Below are 26,762 nucleotides of genomic sequence, written 5' to 3' on the forward strand. Positions count from 1 at the left end.
CAGCGGAAATTAGCAGGCAGGCAAGGCACGGAGATCCGGAGACCTGCCGACGTTTGGGGAGGTTTGGGGAGGTGCCCAAACCTCCCCAATCATCAGCAGGTCTCCGGATCTCCGTGCCTTGCCTGCCTGCTTCTTTCTGCAGCGGAAAGAAGCAGGCAGGCAAGGCACGGAGATCCGGAGACCTGCCGACGTTTGGGGAGGTGCCCAAACCTCCCCAATCATCAGCAGGTCTCCGGATCTCCGTGCCTTGCCTGCCTGCTTCTTTCTGCAGCGGAAATTAGCAGGCAGGCAAGGCACGGAGATCCGGAGACCTGCCGACGTTTGGGGAGGTTTGGGGAGGTGCCCAAACCTCCCCAATCATCAGCAGGTCTCCGGATCTCCGTGCCTTGCCTGCCTGCTTCTTTCTGCAGCGGAAAGAAGCAGGCAGGCAAGGCACGGAGATCCGGAGACCTGCCGACGTTTGGGGAGGTTTGGGGAGGTGCCCAAACCTCCCCAATCATCAGCAGGTCTCCGGATCTCCGTGCCTTGCCTGCCTGCTTCTTTCTGCAGCGGAAAGAAGCAGGCAGGCAAGGCACGGAGATCCGGAGACCTGCCGACGTTTGGGGAGGTTTGGGGAGGTGCCCAAACCTCCCCAATCATCAGCAGGTCTCCGGATCTCCGTGCCTTGCCTGCCTGCTTCTTTCTGCAGCGGAAATTAGCAGGCAGGCAAGGCACGGAGATCCGGAGACCTGCTGACGTTTGGGGAGGTTTGGGGAGGTGCGCGCGCACCTCCCCAAATCTCCCAAACTTCGGCAGGTCTCCGGACGGCGGCGGCTTGGGAGAGGTGCGCGCGATCCTGGAAGCACCGAAGCCTCGGCCGCGCGCAAGTCCTCGGTAAGCTCCGGGCGGTCACTTGCTTCCGTCTCCTGAGGGAAGGGGGGGCGACTGGAGCGGGCGTGTTTCCTCGCCTGCTGGGCGCCGCGATTTGCCCGGGGAACGCGCGGGCCCCGAATGGCAGCGTGGAGCGAGGAAGCGGACAGCCAGGGCTTCCCCGAGAGCCGCGGCCACACAGGGTATTCCTGTGTATTCAGGCTTGCAAAATGGCGGATCGAGCCTCTGCTGGCGGCGGAGGCTTGCAGAACGGCGGATCGGCTTATATTCGAGTCACGAACTTTTTCCAGTTTTTGGGGGTGAAAATGGGGGTCTCGGCTTATACTCGAGTCGGCTTATACTCAAGTATATACGGTATACAGGGATTCAATAGTTTGTGGTTGTGCATAGATGTGCACATATATCCATGTATTTTTTTTTCCTTAGAGGAAAGATGGAGCAGAATTAAAAGAGGTAGTTTAAGTGCAACTGAGAGAAATTATAAGAATGGTAAGCATGCAAGAGGAAGATAAGTGAAAAAAAATTCTAATAGTTTGGAGGGATTTCATATCAAGTGACATTAGTAATATTGCTACATGCATTTAAAGTTACTGAATCATCTGCATCTATATGAATTGGACTATTTAATCAGGAACCATTTCCTGTTAAAATTTAACTGATAGAAAAAATAGGAGTAGGTAGAGGAGATGGAAGAATTTTTTTTTCAATTTAGTAGACAAAAATAAAATAGGCAATCAAAATGCAGATATTTTTTAATCATTCTCAGAGCTGGAAAATAAGTGGCATATGAATACAGTTTATCTAATTTGCTTCTTGGTGGACCATTTTGTAATATTCATGTTTTTAAGATTCTCAGATTAAAGCATTTTAACTGGATATTAATGGCATTTTACTTGTCACAAAAATCTAACATATCGATAATAAGAAAACAAAGCTTAGTGAGGACAGTGTAAAATCTATTCTTAAGCTGCTATGGATAACTTGTGGAGAACAAAAATCAGTATTTAAAGGTATGGATAAGGTTTGATACTTTAATTTTTTCATTACTACTTGCTTCATTCTATACTATTAAATCTAGAAATGTGAATGTTTGCGAACTGATTTTTAAAATTGTTTTTTTTCCTGTTTCTTTCTCCCTTCCCCCTCTTTGTCTAGTGGGAAGAAATTGGTGAGGTGGATGAAAATTATGCACCAATCCACACATATCAAGTATGTAGAGTGATGGAACAGAGTCAGAATAATTGGCTTTTGACAAGCTGGATCTCAAACAAAGGAGCCTCTCGGATATTCATTGAACTAAAATTTACCCTTAGAGACTGTAACAGCCTTCCAGGAGGTCTTGGAACTTGCAAAGAGACTTTTAATATGTACTATTTTGAATCTGATTATGAAGATGGGAGGAATGTAAAAGAAAACCAATACATCAAGATTGATACCATTGCAGCAGATGAGAGTTTTACAGAATTAGATCTTGGAGATAGAGTTATGAAGCTAAATACAGAGGTGAGAGATATTGGACCTCTGACCAAAAAGGGATTTTACCTTGCTTTCCAGGATGTGGGGGCCTGCATTGCACTGGTATCTGTTCGGGTCTATTATAAAAAGTGCCCTCTGGTGATTCGAAACCTTGCCATCTTTCCTGACACCATCACCGGAGCAGATTCTTCACAGCTACTAGAAGTCTTAGGGTCATGCGTGAACAATTCAATGACTGATGAACCTCCAAGGATGCATTGCAGTGCTGAAGGGGAATGGCTGGTGCCAATTGGAAAATGCATATGTAAGGCAGGATATGAGGAGAACAACGGCACCTGCCAGGGTAAGGATTTTATGCCAGAAATAGTTTTATTGACCTGTTTGGAAAATAAATATCAGTGCTAATGTATGTATGTGTGCATGTGTGTATGCATATGTGTACACACAAACACACACATACAGAATGAGAACATCCTACTAGTGTAATGAAGGATGGCAGCCTAATTGTTTCTCACATAAATATACTTTCTTGCAGTGCCATTGATTGCTACCTCTAACAGCTGGGTGACTCAGCCCCACTTATGCAGCTTATAAAGCTATTCTCTACTACTTAGCTCATTAAACTGCATCTGGGAAGGATAGAGCACAGTAATATTCTAGATTAAATTGTGCATGTGATGTCTATGCTCCCTTTCTTTGCTCAGTTTTGCTCCCTTTCTTACATGGCTATAAAGGGTTTATAGTGGCTGATATGATCCTAAAGAACTTCTATCGTCTATTTTTGAGTGGAGGGATTTTAATAATTGAGACACCATAGTACAAAAGTAATAATGTAGACAATGTACATATATCTGCAAAACTGTCCTAACTTGTTTCATAATTCAGAATTATACATAATATGTCTAAAATAACTTATAATCAATTTGCAAATATATATTCCAATTGGTACTATGTACTTTGTGTACATAGGATTGTTGTTGTTGTTAACTGCGAAGTTGTGTCCGACCCATCGCGACACCATGGACAACGTTCCTCCAGGCCTTCCTGTTCTCTACTATCTTCTGGAGTCCATTTAAGCTCATGCCTACTGCTTCAATGACTCCATCCAGCCACCTCATTCTCTGTCGTCCCTTTCTTCTATTGCCCTCAATTTTTCCCAGCATTAGGCTCTTCTCCAGTGAGTCCTGCCTTCTCATTAGGTGGCCAAAGTATTTGAGTTTCAGCTTCAGGATCTGGCCTTCTAAAGAGCAGTCAGGGTTGATCTCCTCTAGGACTGACCGGTTTGATCACCTTGCAGTCCAAGGGACTCGCAAGAGGCTTCTCCAGCACCATAGTTCAAAGGCCTCAATTCTTTGGCGCTCAGCCTTTCTTATGGTCCAACTTTCACTGCCATACATTGCAACTGGGAAGACCATAGCCTTGACTATACACACTTTTGTTGACAGGGTGATGTCTCTGCTTTTTAGTGTGCTGTCTAGATTTGCCATGGCTTTCCTCCCCAGGAGCAAGCATCTTTTAATTTCTTGGCTACAGTCCCCATCTGCAGTGATCTTGGAGGCCAGGAAAATAAAATCTGTCTCTACCTCCATTTCTTCCCCATCTATTTGCCAGGAACTGAGAGGGCCAGATGCCATGATCTTGGTTTTCTTAATGTTAGGTTTCAACCCAACTTTTGCACTCTCCTTCTTTGCCCACAACAAGAGGCTCTTTAGTTCTTCTTCACTTTCTGCCATTAGAGTGGTATCATCTGCATATCTTAGGTTGTTGATATTTCTTCTGGCAATCTTAATTCCAACTTTTGATTCATCTAGCCCTGCCTTTCTCATGATGTGCTCTGCATATAAGTTAAATAGACAGGGCGACAGTATACAGCCTTGCCGGACTCCTTTCCCAATTTTGAACCAATCAGTGGTTCCATGTCCAGTTCTCACTGTTGCTTCTTGGCCCGCATATAAGTTTCTCAAGAGACAAATAAGATGGCCTGGTTGGGGGGCGGAGCCAACTGTCAGAGCGGGCGGCTGTGTGAACGGAGCTCTCTCCACGCACAACCTCTCACCCAGTGTTCGCGGGGGCTTTTCGGAGCTTCAGGAGGTCCTGTAGGGACATCCGAAGTTGCAGGCAGCCCGGAGAACCTTCATGAGCGGCGGTTCGTGTTGAAGATCCGGAGAAAGTCTGATGCGAGCGAACCGGGGAGAAGGAGGCCAGTAATGGCCGACATGAAGATCTGACAGAGGGACGGAGCTAGCACGTAAGCAGCGGGACAACGGTAGAGCGGAGCTGACGGAGAGTGTATCCGAATATTAAATAGGAAGCGCTTGTGAAAGAGGTACTGGTTCGAAGTGGGTGCCTCATGGAGAGGGAATAAGCGGCGATAGAAGTCTTGAGGGAGGCGTTTGGCAAAAACAGCAAGGGAAAGAAAGCCGAAGACTATATGACTGCATTTTAGCTGGAGATAAACTACAACAGGTCAAAGTCTGAGCTTTGGAGCCTTAGAGACTGAACTCTGGATTGTCGGGCGTGGAAAGTGATCAGCTTGGTCTAGTCTGGTCTATTCTGGTAAATTTTGAATTTGTGAACTTTTGAAACTTTTGAAACTCTACTCTACTTGTCACGGGCGGCCATTTGATTTAGCAATTTAGTAACTGGAGGTTTGTTTAGTGGGACACCTACTGGTCTTTGACAGCAGAGGAAGACGGAAAAGGTGCCAATTTCTGCGCCGGAAACGGGGAAAAAAAAAAAAAAGAAGAAGAACGTGACTTTGAATATATTCATACTATAGAATTCTATTATATAAATTGCTTAGTTGGTAATAAGTATCTGGTGGTAACTGTTTTATATATTTTTTGTCATAGAGTTAAAAGGTTTATATAACACTCAGGGTATTACACATTGATAAAACGCTGCTATAATTGGGGAAACATGACAAGCATTTCGGGAGCAACTAAGCCTAGCGCTGGTAAAAAGGCGGCAGCACAGGGACAGGGGATGGCCTCAAGTCCCTCCAATCAGAAATCTATAGAGGATATGCTGCAAAGGGAAAGATCTAACTCGAATTCCTTTAAAGATTTACATGCCCTTTTGCAAAACCTACACGAGGCAATGGCCAAAAATCACGAGGAGATGAAGAGAGAAATAGGCCAAATAAGAAACGACACTGGTGAATTAAAGGGGAAGATCCAAGCGATAGATGATAAATTTGAAGGGATTCAACAACAATTAGTCAAAAATGAACAAAGACTTCAAGATATGGAAGCTAGAATGGAAAAAGAGGAAAAGAGAGTAGATGATCTAAATGAAACACTCCTTCAGGCTAATAAGGAGTTAGAAACAACAGTTATTTTTCTGGAAGCAGAAAAGGCTGCTCATTATCTACGCTTCCAAAACGTTCAAGAAAAAAGAGGGGAAGATCTGTTGGTCATGATGGCAGAACTGATGGCAAAGGCACTCGGTGTAGGGAAGGAGGAAATGCTGGCGGAAATTGATGAAACATACAGGGTCCAAACTAATTATGCGAGAAGGCACAACCTCCCAAAAGAAGTACATGTAAGGTTAGTTAAAAAATCAATTCGGGATGAGCTTCTGCATAGATCTAGAGAGGAACCATTAGAATTTCGGGGCCAACCAATCACCATCCTTAAACAGATACCTAAAAGGATGAGGGATCTGAGACGCGGCTATCAATTTTTAACATCTAAATTAATAAGAGAAAATGTAAACTTTAGATGGCTAACTCCAGAGGGTATTCTAGTTACGTGGCAGGATAGAAGGCATAGACTGGACACGATAGAGAAGGCAGAAGATTTCTATAAACGTCACTTCCATAGCCAAGAGGAAGCAGATTTAGAAGATCAAGATGGAAGGGAGGTAAGAGAAAGAGATACAATACGTGTGGCAATGGATGGGAAGATCTTAGCTACAGAGGATAGAAGGAACAAATCCGGTGAGTTAACAGAGAAACATGGAACTAGAGACAAGGAAGAGAGAGAGCCCCGAATCACGAGATCCACAAAAACCAAAAATAAGTAAGATGAAGGGAGGTGAGTGTAGTATTATGTCTGTGAATATTAATGGATTGAATTCGCCAGTGAAAAGGCGGAAATTTTTTAATAGGCTTATTCACCAACAATTGGATATCGTGGCAATACAAGAAGTCCATATAAAGGAACAACAAAAATATTTGTTAGTACAACCAAGAATAGGGAACCTATTCGTTTCCTTAGACCGACACAAGAAAAAGAGAGGAGTGGCACTATATGTAAACCCAAAATTGACTGCAAAACAAATTTATAACGATAAAGAGGGTAGAATACTGATAGTTGAGGTTATAATAAATCACAGGAAGGTCATGATGGTAGAGATATATGCCCCAAACCATAACCAAGAACAATTTTTCAAAACACTTCACAATAAGATATGTAGCATTGATTATGAGGAGATTTGTTTAATAGGAGATTTTAATGCTATCCTAGATACAAATTTGGATTATATGGGAAAGACGCTTAGGAAAAAGAAGAGAAGAACTCTACCGAGATCTTTTCTCAACTTGGCGGAGGAACTAAATATCCAAGATGTCTGGAGGGAAAGAAATCGTAAGGCTAGACAATATACATATTACTCCAACCGACATAGCTCATGGTCTAGAATAGACATGGTATGGATGACGAAAGAAATTAGTTCAGAAATAGACGAGGTACATATAGCGACAGGTACTTGGGCAGATCACAATCCTATTAAACTTATCTGGAAAGGCTCCAAAAAAATACCCAGATGGACGCTCCAAAGAGCAATTTTAAAAGAAGACGAATTCAAATCTAAGATGGAGAGAGAACTAAGTTTTTTCTTTAAGGAAAATAAAGCTATAGACACCTCAGTACAAAACAATTGGGATACAGCTAAGGCAATGATGAGAGGGGTAGCGAGGGCATATATGGTATATAAAAATAAGGGGAAAAGACAACAACGGGAAAGATTAGAAGAGGAATATAAGAGCTTAGAAGTTATACTCCAACAAGATCCACAAAAAGAGAATATCAAGCAATCTATGGATCTGATTAAACACAAACTTAACATTCTAGACAAAGAGAAATTAGCCCAACAATTGAGAAACACGAAACAAAATTTTTTTGAAAATGCAAATAAACCGGGCCGGTGGCTAGCATATAAATTGGGAAAACAAAAGGGGAAAAACTGGATTCACGAATTACGAGATGAGGAAGGGAGAATATTCCACCAGGAGGAAAAAAAAAAAATTATAGCCCAGGAATTTTATGAACGTTTATACAAAGAAGATAGTCAGGCAAGTGTGGAGAAAATGGAGGAATATTTTCAAAGAGCCAAACTACCCAAGGTCACAGAAGATACCAGAAATATGTTAAATGAGGAAATTCGACTATCTGAGGTGATAAAAGCTATTAACGCACAAAAGAATAATAAAGCATCGGGACCCGACGGTCTTCCATCAGAAATTTATAAAGAATTACAAAATATCCTAGCTCAACCCCTAGTGGAGGTATTTAACGCAGTATTAGAAGGCGCAAGGACGCCTAAATCTTGGCTAGAGGCAAACATAACCCTTATCCCGAAAGATAACACGGACCATACATTAATCCAAAATTATAGACCCATATCACTTCTTAACTCGGACTACAAGATATTTACATCAATTATAGCGGAACGATTGAAACGATTTCTGAATGATTTCATACATGCAGATCAGAATGGTTTTCTCACTAAGAGACACACTAAGCACAACATTAGAATAATATTAGATACATTGGAGTACTATGAATTACATAGCGAACAACAGATGGCATTACTTTTCTTAGACGCCCAAAAGGCATTTGACAACGTTAAATGGTCTTTTTTGTGCCAACAGCTTAGCTTTATGAATATGGGTGAAAAATTTATAAATATAATTAGGGCAATTTATGACAATCAGGAAGCAAAAATAATTATTAATGGGGAAGCATCTAGCAAGTTTCAAATTCAAAAGGGAACACGGCAAGGCTGCCCCCTATCACCATTGCTCTTTATATTGACTCTTGAAGTATTAACGAGAACTATAAGAAATGAGCCAAAGATAAAAGGATTAACCATTAAAAAGGAAACCTTTAAATTGCAAGCTTTCGCGGACGATCTGGTTTTTATTATGGAGGATCCATGTCAGACGGGACCAAAGCTATTGGAAGAATTATCTAAATATGGTGAGGTTGCCGGACTGCGAATAAATAGAAATAAGACCAAGATGATTGTTAAAAATATGACCAATAAACAAAAAGGTAGTCTGGCCGGAATCATGGATATAGAAATAGTCAAGAAAATAAAATATCTAGGGATTAACATTACGGCTAGATGCACTTCACTCAAAAAGGATAATTATGATAATGTAGTGAACCAAATAAAAGGTGATCTGGAAAGATGGGGAAACCTAAAACTCTCATTATTGGGAAGAATCGCTGTCATTAAGATGAATATTCTGCCTAAAATCCTGTTTCTGTTTCAGAATATCCCAATTCAACTCGACTCTAAATTTTTTCGAAATTTGGATAAATTATCACTAAGTTTTATTTGGCAGGGGAAAAAACCAAGAATTAAATTGAAATATTTACAGGACACGAAGGAAAATGGGGGTTTTGGATTGCCAGACTGGGAATTATATTACCATGCCGCGGCCCTGAGCTGGATTAGAGAATGGGTAATCTTGAGAAATAGAAGACTATTAACTTTAGAGGGTCACGATTTGCAATATGGCTGGCATGCTTTCCTATGGACGGAGAAACAAGGTCTTTTCTCGCATTTTCAAAGACATCGGATCAGGCAAGCGCTACTTAATACTTGGAAAAAAATTAGATCTCACAATTACACCAAAATTCCGGTCTGGCTATCCACCCTTGAAGCGATAGTTTACCCAAATCTGTTTGATTTGGGTAACATAATCTCATACAAGGATATTCTGAATGAGGAGGGGGAATTGAAACTTAGGAATGAACTAGAATTACAAGGTATAAAACTCGATTGGTGGGCCTACTTACAAATCCAATCGAGATTTAGGAAGGATAAAAATGAATGGGGGATATATACCTCTGAAACAGCATTGGACAAAATATTATTGGGACCGGACTCTAAACAAATAAGGAATTTTTATAAATTACTTTTGGGATATAAGCTGTTTGAAGAGCAAGTGAAAGACCCCATGTTGACCTGGGCTAACAATTTAGGACATAACATCGACCTAGATACTTGGCAAACAATTTGGGATAGAAATAAAAGGATAACACTGGCCTCATCGTATAAAGAAAATTTATTTAAAATGTTTTACCGATGGCATCTTCCCCCAGCTCGCTTAGCAAAAATGTACACAACAGCATCTCCCAAATGTTGGAAGTGTTCTGAAGAGATAGGAACATACTTCCACACGTGGTGGTCTTGCAGTAAAACACAAAAATTTTGGAGAATGATTTGGATTTGGCTGAAAGAAATATTGAATCAAGATCTGGAGTTTAGTCCAGAACTTTTCTTGTTGGGAATCACGAAAGAGAAATATCCTAAAGATGTGCTATACTTAACGATCCATATTATCACAGCAGCTAGATTATCATTTGTGCAAAAATGGAAAAAGAATGAGATCCCAGGACAAAAAGAGGTTATTAGGAAAATTTGGGATTGCGCTGAAATGGACAAATTAACTTTGGAATTAAAGAATAAAGATCAATCAGACTATTATAGAATTTGGAACAAATTGTATCTTTGGATGGATAAAAAGAAAGGTCTCTATTAGGTTTTACAGACTAGCTCACTGTTTTAAATATTGTGGTATTTTATCGATTTGTAATCTAAGTGTATTTAAGTGTATTTTTGATGTACATATATACATGTATATATATATATATTTAAACATTGTAGACAAAAAGGTTTGTCAGCTCGCTGGTACTGTGTCCAATGTTTTTAAATAATAAAATTAATAAAAATTTAAAAAAAAAAAAAAAGATGGCCTGGTACTCCCATCTCTTTAAGAACTTGCCATAGTTTGTTGTGATCCACACAATCAAAGGCTTTAGCATAGTCAATGAAGCAGAAGTAGATGTTTTTCTGGAACTCCCCAGCTTTCTCCATGATCCAGCGTATGTTGGCAATTTGATCTCTAGTTCCTCTGCCTCTTCGAAATCCTGCCTGTACTTCTGGTAGTTCTCAATCCACATACTGCTGGAGTCTAGCTTGTAGGATTTTAAGCATAACTTTACTAGCATGTGAAATGAGTGCAATGGTGTGATAGTTTGAACATTCTTTGGCACTGCCTTTCTTTGGAATTGGAATGTAAACTGATCTTTTCCAATCCTGTGGCCACTGTTGAGTTTTTCAAATTTGCTGGCAAATTGAGTGTAGCACTTTTACTGCATCTCTTTTTATCTGGATAAAAATATGGTTCAGAGTTGGATTATGAATTATCTATGGACATCATCATGTTTATTTTAGTACAAGATGATTACAATTGTAATGTTTCACAGGATGAACAAATCTTTGTAGCCTTTGTATAATTAAGGGTTTAGGAACATTACATTATTTTCAAAATAGTATTTTATATAGTGGCATGCAGGGCAGGGCAGGGCAAGGCAGGGCAGGGCAAGGCAAGGCAAGGCAAGGCAAGCTGTATTATAATTTTTTACTATGAGCACACTGTCCCACATTAAAAATGAAATTCAATCACTGTCCATTTTGAATACATAGCGGAAAAAGGAAACTTGAAAGTTCACAAGCTTGGTGCTATCTGGAACAAAACTGTGGCTGAATCTGGATGTTCTGCTTTGGATACCATGAAGCCTCCTTCACAGGTCATGAAGAGGATGTGTAGCATCCCAGACAATACTGCAGACTTTGCTCAAGCATCACTTACTTGCTATGTTTTGGATACAAGGAAATGAACTGCTAATAATCTTTTCTGCCATCCTCACAACTTTCTGCTTTCCTGCCCGAAGCAGTAATGCTTCCAGACCAGACAGTAATGCAATGCGACAGGATTGTCCCTCTGTAGAAAGGATAGGGGAAGGAAGGTAAGGATATGGGAAGGAAGATGTGCTTTTCTCATGCAACACAGAAAATGCAGGTGCTGCTTTGCCTGCTTCACCAGTGTCTTGCTGTAGAGCGACCAAACTAGTCTACTAACTTGCACACCAGAAACCTGATGCTGCTAACCACCTCCACAGGGAAACATAAAAGTGTGTGGTTGTGCCTGCTTTTTCTGAAATTGACAATAATCTCATTTTTCCTATGTTTAAAACGAAGCTGTTACACCAGTTCATCAAACCTTCTACTTCCTTGTAGTAAGCACACTGTCATCTTGAAAAGGTGCACTACTGTTGTATCATCTGCATACTTCAAAATATGGTTGGTGGCAAACCTGGCACAATAGTCATGGGTCAACAGGATGAACAACAGCTGAGGAGAACCTGTGCTCAAGAAAATGGTGTTAAAAATATTAGTCCTAATTCGCACATACTGGAGCCTGTCAATAAGGAAATCAAGAATCCAGTTGCACAAAGGAGTGTTGAAGCCTAAAAGGGCCAGTTTGTCTACTAGATGCTGAGGAATGCTTGTATTAAATGCCAAACTGAAGTCAATAAACAGCATTCACACATGAGTGTTTCTTTCCTATAAGTGCACCAAGCTCAGATAGAGAACAGAAGAAATAGCATCCTTTGGAGAGCAATATGGACAGTAAGCAAACTGAAATAAGTCAAATGCTGGAGGGAGGCTGGATGAAATAGCATTGTGTTAAACAATGTGTTAAACATTAAAAAGTTCATGAACATTCATATTGGGTTTTTTGAAGCAAAAACAATTTATTAATGGTGAATTATCTCCAAGTTGCTCTGTTACATGTAAATTATCATCTGTAATTTAAAAAAAAGAAAAGAAAGCTGATAAATGCCAGAAAAAATGAGGAATTCATAGTCACAAATTGAGATTTATCAGCTATATCAAAAGAGAGTGTTTGGATGCATGGCCTTTCAATATCTAGCTGGTGAACTTGAGGTTAAGTTAGTACTGTGCTTCACATATTAAAGCTTCAATAAAAGACCTGGGTGACCATTTTCTGTTTGCTTTGGAATTCAGCAATGTGAGGAGTTTTTTTGCCATGATTATTCTTTGGTCTTATGCAGTTTTTATACATTTTTTACATTGATCTTTGTTTTTAAATGTTTTTAATGACCACCTACCCTGAGTCACTAGGAGTCAGGCATCATATAAATTTAATCACAACAACAATAATAAAAATGTTTACAATGAGACCTCATATATTCATCCAATCTAATAGGATGCAAAAAGTGTGCAAGACTTGGTAGGGGGAGATTGTCTTCAGCTCAGTTTTTGACTCCCAACAACTACCTGAACTAATCATTGGAATTTTTCTGGGAAGAAAATTTTCTTCCTAGGGCTGAAAGGTAACTTAGCTGGCCTTTTGCATAAGGCAGAACTAGAACTCACAATCACAGGTAATTCTTGCTTAATGACTGGTCCCTTAATAAGTATTCAGAGTTACAATGGACATCAAAAGATCGTGTTAGTGTTATGTCACGAGTTCTTCGTGCAGGAAAGAAGATGAGGCAAGTGAGTTCAGGAAAGCTCATGGTTTATTGCTTGCAGAATCTGAACTGAGAATTGGGCTGCAACTAGCAGCAATTTATAGCCTAGCCCCTAGGTGGCAGCTAATAGGTTTAAAGCAACCATTGCCGCCTAGGGACAGCCAATAGCAGCACTGGAGACCTGGAGTCTGGGTTGCTGGAGAGCCGTTAGCTGTTCCAGCTAACCACGTATTACAATTGAGCCCAATAGATAACACCCCTCCCCTCTTAGATCAGACAACATCCTAGCAATAGTTGGCCTTAATACAATTAACAAGACTAAACGTCATAGCAACCTTAAATAAAAAACAACACAAGTTACAAGGGTTAACATTATAGCATCTGAATGAATAAGCTTTCATTGACAGCACACTAGACAGTTAAATATCATAGCATCTGAATGAATAGGCTTTCATTGACAGTACACTAGTCAGTTAACATCATAGGTCCAGTTTTTTCAGTACAGTGACACGTTACAGTACATACAACATTATAGTTCTTTATTTTACAACATAATCAGCAAGATAAGAAGGAGGCTTCCATGCCCTTGTGGAACGCCTTGGAGTTCCAGTCACTTTGTAGTCTACCAGCTTACCCAGCGGGCCAGGTAGACCATTGTCCTTTGATGCACCTGAGTCAAAGGAATTAGATGCTCTCTGGCTGGCCCCTCCAGGTTGGCCCACCCCAGAGTCAGACTGATCAGCAGAGTAAGCACAGTGGTTGTTGAAATCTGGTTGGCTTGCTCCTTCAGGGAATCTATGTTGCATTTCTGGACTCCCCTCTTCTATGCCGAGTTCATCATTGGTTATGAAAGAATAATAATAATAATAATAATTTTATTTATATACCGCCCTTCTCCCGAAGGACTCAGGGCAGTGAACAGGGCAAGAATAAAAAATACGAAGTTACAAAAGTTAAAAAAGAATTAAATATATGCCCACTAAAAACCGTAAATACAAATATTAAAATAACAATTAAAAACCCCACCAATCCCCCATCAGGCCAGGCCGGCTTGTTCAAATAAGAATGTCTTTAGATTGCGACGGAAGGAGCGAAGATCGGGCGCCATCCGGAGCTCAACCGGTAACTGATTCCATAGCTCCGGGGCACCCACAGAGAAGGATCTCCCCCTGGGGGCCACCAATCGACATTCTCTGATTGGTGGCACCCTGAGGAGGCCCTCTCTGTGGGAACGTACAGGGCGAAGGGAAGTTGATGCCGGCAGCAGGTGTTCCCTAAGGTACTCCGGACCCCTGCCATGTAGGGCCTTAAACACCATTACTAGTACCTTGAATCTCACCCGGAAGACAACTGGCAACCAATGCAGCTCACGGAGCAGAGGTGTGACATGGGAGTATCGGGAGACTCCCAACACAACTCTCGCGGCTGCATTCTGTACCAGTTGGAGCCTCCGGGTGGTCCTCAAGGGCAGCCCCATGTAGAGAGCATTGCAGTAGTCTAGACGAGAGGTCACGAGCGCGTGAGTGACCGTGCATAAGTCATCCCGGCTTAGATAGGGCCGCAACTGGCGCACCAGGCGAACCTGGGCGAAAGCCCCCCTAGTCACAGCCACTATGTGATCTTCCAAAGTGAGCCGTGAATCTAGGAGGACTCCCAAGTTGCGAGCCCTATCTACGGGGGGGGTAATAGTTCACCCCCCATAGAGAGAGATGGAATATCCGAAATAACCCGGGATGCAGGTATGCAAAGCCACTCAGTCTTGTCGGGGTTGAGTTGAAGTCTGTTCCTCCCCATCCAGACCCGAACCGCCTCCAGGCAACGGGACATCATGTTGAGGGCATCACTGGGGTGGTTTGGGGTCAAAATGAAAAGCTGGGTATCATCAGTACACAAACGAGAGACCTCGAGGTCGACCTCTGCCCCCCTGTCAACACTGACTGCGAACGTCCCAGGAGATAGGAGGAGAACCACTGCAAAACCGTGCCTCCCACTCCCAATCCCCTGAGACGCCGCAGCAAGATACCATGGTCGATGGTATCGAAAGCTGCTGAGAGGTCTAATAGGACTAGGACAGAGGAATATCCCCTGTCCCGAGCCCTCCAGAGATCATTCACCAGCGCGACCAATGCCGTCTCCGTGCTGTACCCGGGCCTGAAACCCGATTGGTACGGGTCTAGATAATCCGCTTCATCCAGGACCAGAGGGAGCTGATGCGCCACCACACTCTCAACAACCTTCGCAAGAAAGCGAAGGTTGGAGACCGGACGAAAGTTGTTCAACACAGCTGGGTCCAAGGCAGGCTTCTTGAGGAGAGGCCTCACCACCGCCTCTTTCAAGACGGCGGGGAAACTACCCTCACTCAAAGAAGCCGATATAACTGCCTGGAACCAGCTTCGTGTCCTCTCCCAGGCTGCATAAACCAGCCAGTAAGGGCACGGGTCCAATAAACATGTGGTGGAGCTCAGCCTCCCCATAATCCTGTCCACTTCCTCCGGAGTCACAGAATCAAACTCCTCCCAGGTAATATCGACAAGACAGCCCATACAAAGAGTCTTTGTATGGGCTGTCTTGACTGCAAGTTTGGGGACCTTGGGAGGGACTTAGGATACAGTCCTCGCTTAGTGGCCATTCTGGAAACTATTTTATGAGTTGAGCAATGTGGCGTCTGACAACTCGCCCTCCCTCCAGCCCCACTTCGTAAGACATGGGCCCAGATGATTTGGTAATTTTACCAGGAAACCACAGATTCCCATTTCCATAGTTTCTGGCCCATACCCAATTGCCCATTTGCACCCCCCTAGAGGGTTCTGGTTGAGAGGCCTCTTCTGCTACTCTATCTGGATGCAACCTGTCCAGTTTAGCGATCAGTCGCCTCCCCCAATGTGGTTCTGCAGGACTTTTGCCTGTAGCAGTGCAGGACGTAGAATGCTGGCAGAGTAGAAAATCTGCCAATCTGTGATGCCAGTCACCTGTTACAATGCACTTGAATGATTCCTTCATTGTCCTCACCATACATTTAGCTTGACCATTAATGGATGGGTGAAAAGGGGCAGACATTGCATGTCTGTTAAGATTTGCTCTGAGAAAGGCCTAAAATTCAGCAGCAGTGAATTGGGCCCCATTGTCTGAAACTAAGACATCTGGCAACCCATGTGTGGCAAATAGTTTTCTCAGCACCTGGATGGTCCTAGCAGTAGTCATGTTAACAACTGGAATTACTTCCAGCCATTTGGAGTGGCTGTCCACCACTATGAGGAAGAGCTGTCTCTGAAAGAGCCCAGCGTAGTATATGTGAATTCTAGACCAGGGAGTGTGTGTCTTCTCCCACCTGTGAACTGGAGCCTGTGGCATTTCAGGCCTAGATTGCTGCCATGTATAACAACCATGGACTTGTGCCCCAATGTCCTTGTCAAGGCCAGGCCACCAAAAGTAGCTTCTTGCTAAAGCTTTCATTCTGACAGTGCCTTGATGGCCTTCATGTAATGACTGTAAAACCCTGTCTCTCAGGGAAGAGGGAATTATGACTCTGTTCCCCCATAATATGCACCCCTTGTGGGCTGATAGCTCATGCCTTCTGCCAATGTAATTCTGAAACTCAGAACCTGGGCTTTTATCCAACCACCACATGGGTACCCATGAAAGCACTCTACTAAGTATTCTATCTATAGCTGTTTCTGCAGCAATGTCCCCAGCATAGAGGGGAAATTCAGGTATGTCCTGTATGGACAGAATTCTGGCTGCAAGGGCCGGGTCTGGTTCCATTAGTGGCAGTGAAAGTCTGCTGAGGCCCTTAGCATGGCCCATTTCTTTACCAGGTTTGTGAACCAATTTAAAAATGTATGCAGATAAGAAAATAGACCATCTCAGCATTCTTGGGGAAAGTATGTGGGGGGGTTGTTTGTCTGTTGTGAAAAATCCCAGTAGAGGTTTGTGGTCTGTAAAGACCGTGAAGTCCCTGCCATATAAATAGTCATGGAATTTTTTTATTCCAGCAACAATGGCTAGGGCCTCTTTGTCAATTTGAGCGTAGTTACGCTCAGCAGAGGATAGTGTCCTTGAATAAAATGCTATAGGGACCTGTGTTCCATTCTTTTCTAAATGACTTAAAACTGCCCCCACCCCGTAAGGAGATGCATCACATGCTAAACAGATTGGTTTAGACTCTCTGAAATGAGTTACAGTGGATTTATCTGACAAGAGTGCCTTTAAGTCCTGGAAGCTTTTTTCATGAATGCCGGTCCATTTCCATGGAGCTTTCTTATCTAAGAGCCTGTGAAGAGGCTCTGCCAATGCAGCCTTGTTAGGCAGAAAGGCATGGTAGAAACTGAGGAGCCCCAGGAATGTTTGTAGCTCTCCTTTGGATTTAGGACTAGGAGCCATTTTAATAGCCTTCACTTTGGATTCAGCACGGTGAATACCATTAGCATCAATTTGAAATCCCAGAAATTCTGTTGAAGGGACCCTAATACTACATTTGCTCTTTTTTAATTTGAGGCCTGCTTCGCGAAGCCTCTGTAGGACAGCCCTGAGCCTGCTGGCTAACACTTCTGTAGATTCCCCAGCAATAAGAACATCATCAAAATAAGGGCAGACACCCTGAATGCCTTTAAGTGTACATTCCATGATCCCCTGGGAAATGCCTGGGGCAACGCTGACTCCAAATTGTAAACGTTTTACTTTGAAAGCCTCCCTTTGAGTCACGATCGTCTGAGCCGTGGCTGTGGCCTCATCAACCGGCAATTACTGATAGGCCTGTGCTAAATCTAATTTAGCAAAAATAGTACCCCCTTGCAAGGAAGCTAAAATGTGGTTGACCACTGGGACAGGGTAAGCGTGTTGCTTAAGGACCTTATTGATTGTACATTTATAGTCTGCACATATGCAAATTTCCCCATTGGCTTTAAGTGGGGTGACTATAGGAGTTTCCCAATCCCCACCATCAACTGGTTGTAAAATGTCCTGTTCTACAAGCTTGTCTATTTCTGAGTCAGTTTTATTTTTGAGGGCAAAAGGGACCCTTCATGGCTTAACCCTAATGGGAACTACGTTGGGGTCTAGCTTGAATAGATAGGCGGGCCTGTTTATGTTCCTAGGGCTGAATTAAAAACATTTGCAAAGTCCTCGCAAACTGACAAAAGGTTTGCAGCTGGTACCAGTAATCTGAATGCCTAAGGTATCAAATCAATCGAGTCCAATGAGACTTGTTCTCTGGCCCCCTACTACTATGACATCCAGGTGCCCATAAAACCCCTTAAATTTTACAGTCAAGGTGGCTTCTCCCTTAACTTTAACTTGAGCATTTTGAAAGTTAGTTAAGATTATGTCTGAGGGCCTCAGCTTGGCCCATTTGTTACTGCGCCTGCACACGAAATTGAAGGTGTCCTGGGAAATAATGGAGACAGCAGAGCCAGAGTCCAACTCCATTTCACATGGGACTCCTTGTAGCTCTACCAGCAATTTGAGTTTAGATTTGAGGGGGCGTCGGGCCCCAGTGTGGCACACGCTTCTACGGCTTCTGCAAAACCCCACACTAAATGGACCCTGAGCCCCGGTACCTCTCCTGGTCAGATCTTCTGACTGGTGTTTGGGTGGCTGGTCTCTCTGGTGAGCTCTGCAAATCACTGCGATGTGGCCTGTCTTGCCGCAGGCCCTGCATGTGGCTGACCGGAATCTGCAATCGGTGCAAAAATGGTTGTCGTTGCACCCTTTACATCTAGGTAAGAGAACTGCCTTGTAAGTGTTCTCTTGCTGTTTGCTGCTGCGGTGTTGTGTGTCGGTTTGCTTTTAAAGTTTGTTGACTTCAGGATCTTCTTCCTCTGAAGATTCCTCGGAGCGTTTGGCGTCCTTGTGGTGGACTGTTTCTTCATGCTTTGTCGTTTTGGCGGGCTGGACTGTTTGAACTGCACCCCTGGAGGCTTCATCTGCCATTACTTTGTCTTCAGCTTCTGAGAATGTTAAATTCGGCCTGGCAAAAAGTCTTTGTTGAAGTGTTCGGTTCCACAGGCCGCAGATGAGCCAGTCTCGCAGTCGCTCTTCTAGGTTCGAAAATTTACAAAGGCATGTGGCCTGCCTCAAGGCCATGATGAATTATGATGTTGATTCACTGGGTTGCTGCACTCGCTGATCAAACTTGAAGCACCAGGCGATGAGGATGGCAAGGTCTAACCACTTTGCTACCCTCATCGCGTCCGCAGATAATTGCCTGGCCGCCCTGTTTAGGGTGACTCGCTCCCTGCTTAATCAGGAGGTGAGGGAGGAGCCCTTGCAGGGTCATGCTGAGGAGTTTAGCCGATATCTGTTGGACAAAATCGCTCAGATTCGGACCGGTTTGGACTCCGACTGGGCAGAGTCTGACGATGAGGACACGGGCAGTCTTGTCGATGTTATCTGGGAGGAGTTTGATCCTGTGACTCCTGAAGACGTGGACAGGATCATGGGGAAGCTGAGCTCCACCACGTGTTTATTGGACCCGTGCCCCTCCTGGCTGGTTTATGCGGCCCGGGATGGGACACGAGGCTGGCTCCAGGCAGTGATAACTGCTTCCTTGAGTGAGGGTAGTTTTCCCGCCGCCTTGAAGGAGGCGGTGGTGAGACCCCTCCTCAAGAAGCCTGCCCTGGACCCAGCTGTATTAAACAACTTTTGTCCGGTCTCCAACCTTCGCTTTCTTGCAAAGGTTGTTGAGAGCGTGGTGGCGCATCAGCTCCCTTTGTTCTTGGAGGAAGCTGATTATCTGGACCCGTACCAATCGGGTTTCAGGCCCGGGTACAGCACGGAGACGGCATTGGTCGCGCTGGTGAATGATCTCTGGCGGGCTCGGGACAGGGGTTGTTCCTCTGTCCTAGTCCTATTAGACCTCTCAGCGGCTTTCGATACCATCGACCATGGTATCCTGCTGCAGCGTCTCAGAGGGTTGGGAGTAGGAGGCACAGTTTTTCAGTGGTTCTCCTCCTACCTTCTGGGACGTTCGCAGTCGGTGTTGGCAGGGGGGCAGAGGTCGACCTTGAGACCTCTCATTTGTGGAGTTCCTCAGGGATCGGTCCTCTCGCCTCTCCTGTTCAACATCTATATGAAACCGCTGGGTGAGATCATTCGTGGTTTTGGAGTTGGGTATCATCAGTATGCTGATGATACCCAGCTTTTCATTTTGACCCCAAACCACCCCAGTGATGCCCTCGACGTGATGTCCCGTTGCCTGGAGGCGGTCCGGGTCTGGATGGGAGGAACAGGCTTCGGCTCAACCCTGACAAGACTGAGTGGCTGTTCTTGCCGGCATCCCGGGAAATTCAGATTATTCCATCTCTTACTACGGGGGTTGAGTTATTGCCCCCCGTAGATAGGGCGCGCAACTTGGGGGTCCTCCTAGGTTCACAGCTCTCTTTAGAAGATCATATAGGAGCTGTGACTAGGGGGGCCTTTGCCCAGGTTTGCCTGGTGCGCCAGTTGCGGCCCTATCTGGACCGGGATGCCTTGCGTACAGTCACTCATGCACTCGTGACCTCTCGTTTGGACTACTGTAATGCTCTCTACATGGGGCTGCCCTTGAAGACCGCTCAGAGGCTTCAACTGGTGCAGAATGCAGCCGCGCGAGTTGTGCTGGGGGTCTCCCGATACTCCCATGTTACACCTTTGCTCCGCGAGCTGCATTGGCTGCCGGTTGCCCTTCGGGTGAGATTCAAGGTGCTGGTAATGACCTATAAAGCCCTACATGGCATGGGTCCAGATTACCTATGGCAGCACCTGCGGCCGGCGTCAACTTCCCTCCGTCCAGTGCACTCCCACAGAGAGGGCCTCCTCAGGGTGCCTCCGATCAGGGAATGTCGACTGGTGGTCCCCAGGGGGAGGGCGTTCTCTGTGGGCGCGCCAGACCTGTGGAACTGCTTGCCGGTTGAGCTCCGGATGGCCCCTGACCTTCGCTCCTTCCGGCAAGATCTTAAAACCTATTTATTTGAGCAAGCTGGCCTGGTCTGATGGGTTTGGGGGTGGGTTTTAATATGGTTCTAATTATCTTATATATTGGGCATAATTATTTAATTGTTTTTAACTTTTGTATTTTGTATTTTAATATTTATTGCCCTGTACACTGCCCTGAGTCCTTCAGGAGAAGGGTGGTATAAAAATTTAAATAAATAAATAAATAAATAAATAAATAAATAAATAAATAAATAAATAAATAAATAAATAAATAAATTTCTGACATCTTGGGCTGAAAATGTTTGGCCAGCTTTTTCTTCAGGTCTCCGTAGGAAATCAATTCTAACGGTGTCAGAGCAAAGAGGTTTTCAGCCAAGTCAAAGGTGGCTGGGCCACACATGCAGAGCAGTGTTGCGGCCTTCAGCCCATCTTCAGCAATTTGGTTTGCCCGGAGGTAGTTTTCTACCTGGGACAAGTAGGAAGGCCATCCCTCTGGGTGCTTGACGTCGAATTCGCAAAGTCTTCTGACCTTCGGCATTTTGTCTTCGGCTGGTTCCTGTAGTTTTCAATCCTGCTTCCCAAGGCCCAGGGGGTGAATCCGCTGAGCATGAGGTCACTAGCGTGGCTTGCTAGCCAACCATAAGGGGGGGGAAATTCTTTTTCCCTCCAGGCATGAGCTGCCTCTCCCCTAGTGGACTTCAGCTCTTTTTGGGAAGCAGGATCCCACCTTCGTCGCCAGTGTTATGTCGCAAGTTCTTTGCGCAGGAAAGAAGACGAGGCAAGTGAGTTCAGGAAAGCTCATGGTTTATTGCTTGCAGAATCTGAACTGAGAATTGGGCTGCAACTAGCAGCAATTTATAGCCTAGCCCCTAGATGGCAGCCAATCGGTTTAAAGCAACCATTGCCGCCTAGGGACAGCCAATAGCAGCACTGGAGACCTGGAGTCTGGGATGCTGGAGAGCCGTTAGCTGTTCCAGCTAACCACGTGGTATTACAATTGAGCCCAATAGATAACACATGTGGTGACCTGCTTAATGACCTAAATGACATGACTCGTTCCTAAATTATGGTCATAAATTGAGGACTACCTATACACCAATCTGGCTCTTATATGAAACTTTAATAATCCTTTAATCCTCCTTAATATCCTTGATGGTAAACTTGACTTTTTCACTGACGTTAGTCTAGACAACCTGAAGAATCTCTAAGCCAGATATACTTCCCTTATAATCTTCAAAGCAGATGGCTCATTCATATAATCAAGACTTGCCTTTTTTAGCTGCCCCATTTTCATTTTGCATATTGCCTGTTTTGCTCAGAAGTATAGGAATGCAATTAAAATATTCCTATGTTGGAATACCATGGTACCATGATTATGTGATAGTGAATCCAAAAATGCCAGAGAATTTCTAAAAGCTTGGCACTCTGACAAATCAGCCATCAATAGACACATAGACATTAACAACATCAGTAGACTATGCAAAAGAGACAATCAACCAGCCCCAAAGAGAAAAAGATTCCAGCACCTCTCCACCAGTAATCAGCACTAAAATCAGCATAGATTAACTCCAAGGTCACCTTCAGACCAACAATCAGGTAAGCAATACCCCAAGCAAGAAACTGCCAAAGAGCCATTAGTAAACAGCCCAACCAAAGAATCCCTAAGACAGGCACCCTCACCCACCCAGACAGGCAAGACCCCAGAACATAAACTGGCAGCAAACAGCACTCCTTACTAGCACTGATAACGTTACCTTGTTAGGGTATGAAATGTCTGCAAGAAAACAAACTCAGAGAGCACCAAGGATCCCTTATTTCAACCCTGAATTACAAATATTTTCCTTCTTTGGTATGTGATAGTCAGTAGAATGTATACTTATAGGTTTGCAGGAGTTGATTCTGCCATTTTAAATGTCAATTTCTGTTTTGTTCCTCTCTCTATTTTTTGCGCTTATATTTGGTCTCCAAAAAGCCTCTTCCTTATCCAAATAAATTGCATCACTTCAAATCTTTATTCTTTATTCTTATTCTTTCAGATTTTAGAGAGAGGTCACTTATCAAACCTACTAATTAATTTTTCATTTCCAGAGACTGACAGAGTTGGGAGGATGGAAGATGGTTGAATTTTCCTTTTGTCAGCCTTGGGAATCAATTAGATCACAGGCGTCAAACTCGGTGTAGGTCTCTGTGTGTCTGTGTATACACATATATTCATACAGATAAAAACATAAATTCTTTAAATCAGTGCTTCCTAAACTTTTTCCTTTAATAACACCCCCCCTCAAAAAAAAACTTATGAAAAATCCTTATTTAAATGTCCTTGTGGTGATTCAGTAATGGGTTTGTGTGTCATTACCAAAAAAACCAACAACCCACTTTTACCCAATTTTGAGTATTTTATCCAGGTTTGGGAGACACTACTTTAAATGATTATATTTTGATTGAATTATAGTAATCTAAAGCCCAGAATCTACCCGTTAGTAATACAAGGAAGATTGCACCCTAAGGTATTGTCCAAAACCAGGTCATGTTAAAGGTTTAAAAGAGACTGTTTTAATTTATTCTGCTGGGATTTAATTGCGTAGCTTGGAAAAACACTGATGGAAAAATGCTGTACATGGAAAGTACTGTATTTAGAAATAGTACCAACGGAAACTTTAGTTGTCTTTAATACTTTGGATGCAATTTTTTCCTATTTAAATGGAAATGATGGGGAAAATAGTGTATTTTTTAAATATCATGACCTGAAGTTCCTAATTACCTTTAATTATGCACTTTCCATAACATCCTTATCCAATTTGCTGCATTGTTGTCTGTTGCATTTCTACAGAAAAATATCTTAAGTTCAGCAAAAGGAATAAAATGAATTGTGATTGTGGAAAATGCTGTAGATTCAAAATTCTAGTGTAACAGTTTAGCTGCCAGCCTGTTGAGGCTCTGTAATTAAAGTTTAGCATTCTAAAGTGCACTGTAGTGGCATAGTGGTTAAAATGCATATTGCACGCTAATTCTGCCGACCACCAGCATTTCAGTTCTCACCAGCTCAATCTTGACTCTGTCTTTCATCCTTTGGAGATGGGTAAAATGAGGACCCAGGTTGTTGGGAGCTATGTGCAGATGTGTAAACCGCTTAGAGAGGTCTGTAAAGCTCTATGAAGTGATATATAAGTCTAAGTGCTATTGCTGTTCTAGGTCTAACACAAAAAAGGCTCTCAAGAATAGAGACAACTCAGTCAAAGATCTTTTGCTCTGAATATAAAAAAATAGATTTTTAAATTATAGAGAGAAGTGTGCCAATCATGCATACTAAAAAGGAACAAATTCTACATGCTTTGCTTATTATGATTTAATTTATGTATCTTCATAAAAATAGTGCTTGACACATTTGAAGCAAAAGCTGTACATCAGCTTAATTTGTTGCAAGATTAATTTTAGAAGGTTAAAATTGCCTAACTTGATTCTCTAAAAATGAGTGTGATTTTGTTTCCTGTTATCTGTTTTTTCCCCATAGCTTTCCTCTAACATAGAGGCTGGTGGCTCAGTAGCTTAATGATGGTGAAGATAGTCTTTGTTCTAGTGATTCGAGTGCTAACATTGCATGGCGGGGTGAACTCCTATTATTTGTCTTAGGTTCTATCCACCTAGCAATTTAAAAGCATGTTTTATGCGAGTAGATAAACAGATAGTACTTTGGTGGGGAGATGGGTTGGTGCTCCATGCAGTCAGATTCTTGCTGACTCTGAACCTTCCTAATTGCAATGCCACTTATGAGGTGGCTTTAGAAAGGGAGGGGGCCTTGGACTGGTCTACACCCACTTGTTGCCAAGCAATTTAACAACATATTGCAAAGAGGTGAAATTAAAGAGTGGCTAACATCTGGCAAAATCTACCTAATAATGAAAGATCCAGGAAAAGAGGCAGTACCATATGGAATGGGATCACTCACACAACAATATTTGGGAAGAGCTGGGCTTGGTTGGCCCTTGAGGGCTGTGGGGAAGCTTGGAAGGGGCTGGGCATGCAGAGGAGCTGAGGAAGGGTTGGGGCCAAAAAAGACATCTGTAGGCTGAGCTTTCTGACTCGCTTTTTCGTCTTCTAGAGTTCCCCTTCAATCCTGTATGGTTGGCACACCTAGAAGAGAGTATGGGAGCCCTAACAGCACCTTTGCCTTCCTTCTTGGGACAAAGGAGCAGTTCCAACCAGAGAGTTGTGCTGCACCCCCTCCCCACCCCCGTGTTAGGAATCACACAAGTGACAGCTGGACCTCTCAGCTGAGCTACCCCTGGCAAGGAGACGCATGGCTCCTGGAAAAGATGGGGTTTGGAGTGTGGTCAGGCTGCTGGAAAGGGCCAGAAGGCTAAAGCCATGGGCTGGAGAAGGCATGGCATGAAAGGTCTCAGTCATGCGGGGAGATGGTGCTCTCCCTGAGAAGACCTAACCCTCCTGGGCTAGGAGGAACCTGGAGCCTGCAAAGAGAGGAGAGAGGCACTGCAAAAGTGTCCCTAGAGACCCTGAGGTATGGAAGGACCTGCCAGTGCTAGTACTTGGAAGCTCCTCTTGGAAGGTCTCTAGTCACTGTCTGGACTGGGTTTGAGCCATCCTCTGGGCAGCCATCACAATCACCAGAACGCCAAGATTAGAGAGAAGACTCCCCAAAAGCTGAGTTTCTCTGTAATCTTAGGTGGTGTAGGCAGCCACAGTTGCTGCCCTTGCTTTGAGTTAAAGGGTAACTGTTGAAGGGCCAATCTGTACCTAGCTAAGCCTCTGTCTGAATTCTGAACATCTGCAGTGGTGACAAGGTGAGGAGGGAAAAGCGATACTTTTATTGGGGCTTGCCCACTCTCCTCCACCCCAGCCTGCTCCCTTCTGTCTCCCAGTTTGTGGGGCAGCTTGTGGGGCAGAGATACCCCTTTGCCACAAGAAAAGAGGGGGGGAAGGCAGGGTGAGGAGAGGAAAGTAAGGAGTCCTATCCCTAGAGCTCTTTGGATAGCTCGGAAGCTGGGCACAGAACATGGATTAGCACCAGGGAACTTTCTTTCTCCTCTCCTCCCTTTCTGCCTGGTTTATACACTTTTATCTTTCCTTTGATTAAGTGGAAGTGAAGCGAAGTGAAAAGGATGTTGTTTTTCACCCCCTTTTCCCCTATTCCGCCCTCCACCAGGGTAACTTTCCTCACACCATGCAGATGCGCATCCACCCATCCACCACTTCCCATTTAGAAACTCAGCACATGCTGGCACAGAATCAATGAGGACAATTAAAGAAATCATCACACATCTTCTTGTCCCCTCCCCACCCATGCCTGCCCACCACAGATGCTGGCAGCCCCCTGCCTGGGGCCACTTTCTTGACAAAGAGCTCTCCCAATTCTCTGCAATGTTTTCTCTACTCCCTAGACCCCACACCACCCACGCACTCAGTGAGGACCCTGAGAAGTTTTCCAGCAAGGTGAAGAAAGTTTCTCCCTCCCCCCTTCCCTAGCCCACCGCAAATTGGCTGGGGAGAGGGAGTCAGGAGAAGTGGATGGGGCCACACAGTTGTAGCCAATTGTATTAAACCCTTAGGAAATATAAAATCGATAACTTGGTATTCAAATTTGCATCCTTTTCCAATGCTTTATAAGACAGCATATCTATAGTCCTATAAAATCATTATGGATCTTGAGATACTTCAACACAATTATCTTCAAATCTTGCCCTGTTTTTACAAATGTATAGTATTAAAACTTTTGGGGTAATTATTAAACCTATAATTCTTTTGTGAAGATTTCCTGAATGCAAGAGAAATCTCTTTCAGAAACTGTATGGTATTAGCTGGATTAAAACTTTGAAACTTTACTTGAGTTTTAAATGTTTACCTGAAATCATAACAAGTTTTGTATTCATCAGGTCTTTTTCATTACTTTGTGGTGTCGGATACAAGCTA

General features: G+C 43.6%; 1 protein-coding gene across 1 annotated transcript in view; it reads left to right on the forward strand.

Annotated features, from left to right (window-relative positions):
- EPHA5 (EPH receptor A5) overlaps positions 1-26,762 on the forward strand; it is a gene marked incomplete at its 3' end in the record, with an annotated part of 211,151 nt that overhangs the window by 29,704 nt on the left and 154,685 nt on the right. The window contains exon 2 of the mRNA XM_081346212.1: positions 2,026-2,689. Coding sequence (XP_081202338.1) covers positions 2,026-2,689 — 664 coding nt within the window. The remainder of the gene's footprint in view (positions 1-2,025; positions 2,690-26,762) is intronic.

This window comes from Vipera berus (assembly GCF_964194415.1).
Source record: "Vipera berus genome assembly, chromosome: Z".
Taxonomy (NCBI): domain Eukaryota; kingdom Metazoa; phylum Chordata; class Lepidosauria; order Squamata; family Viperidae; genus Vipera; species Vipera berus.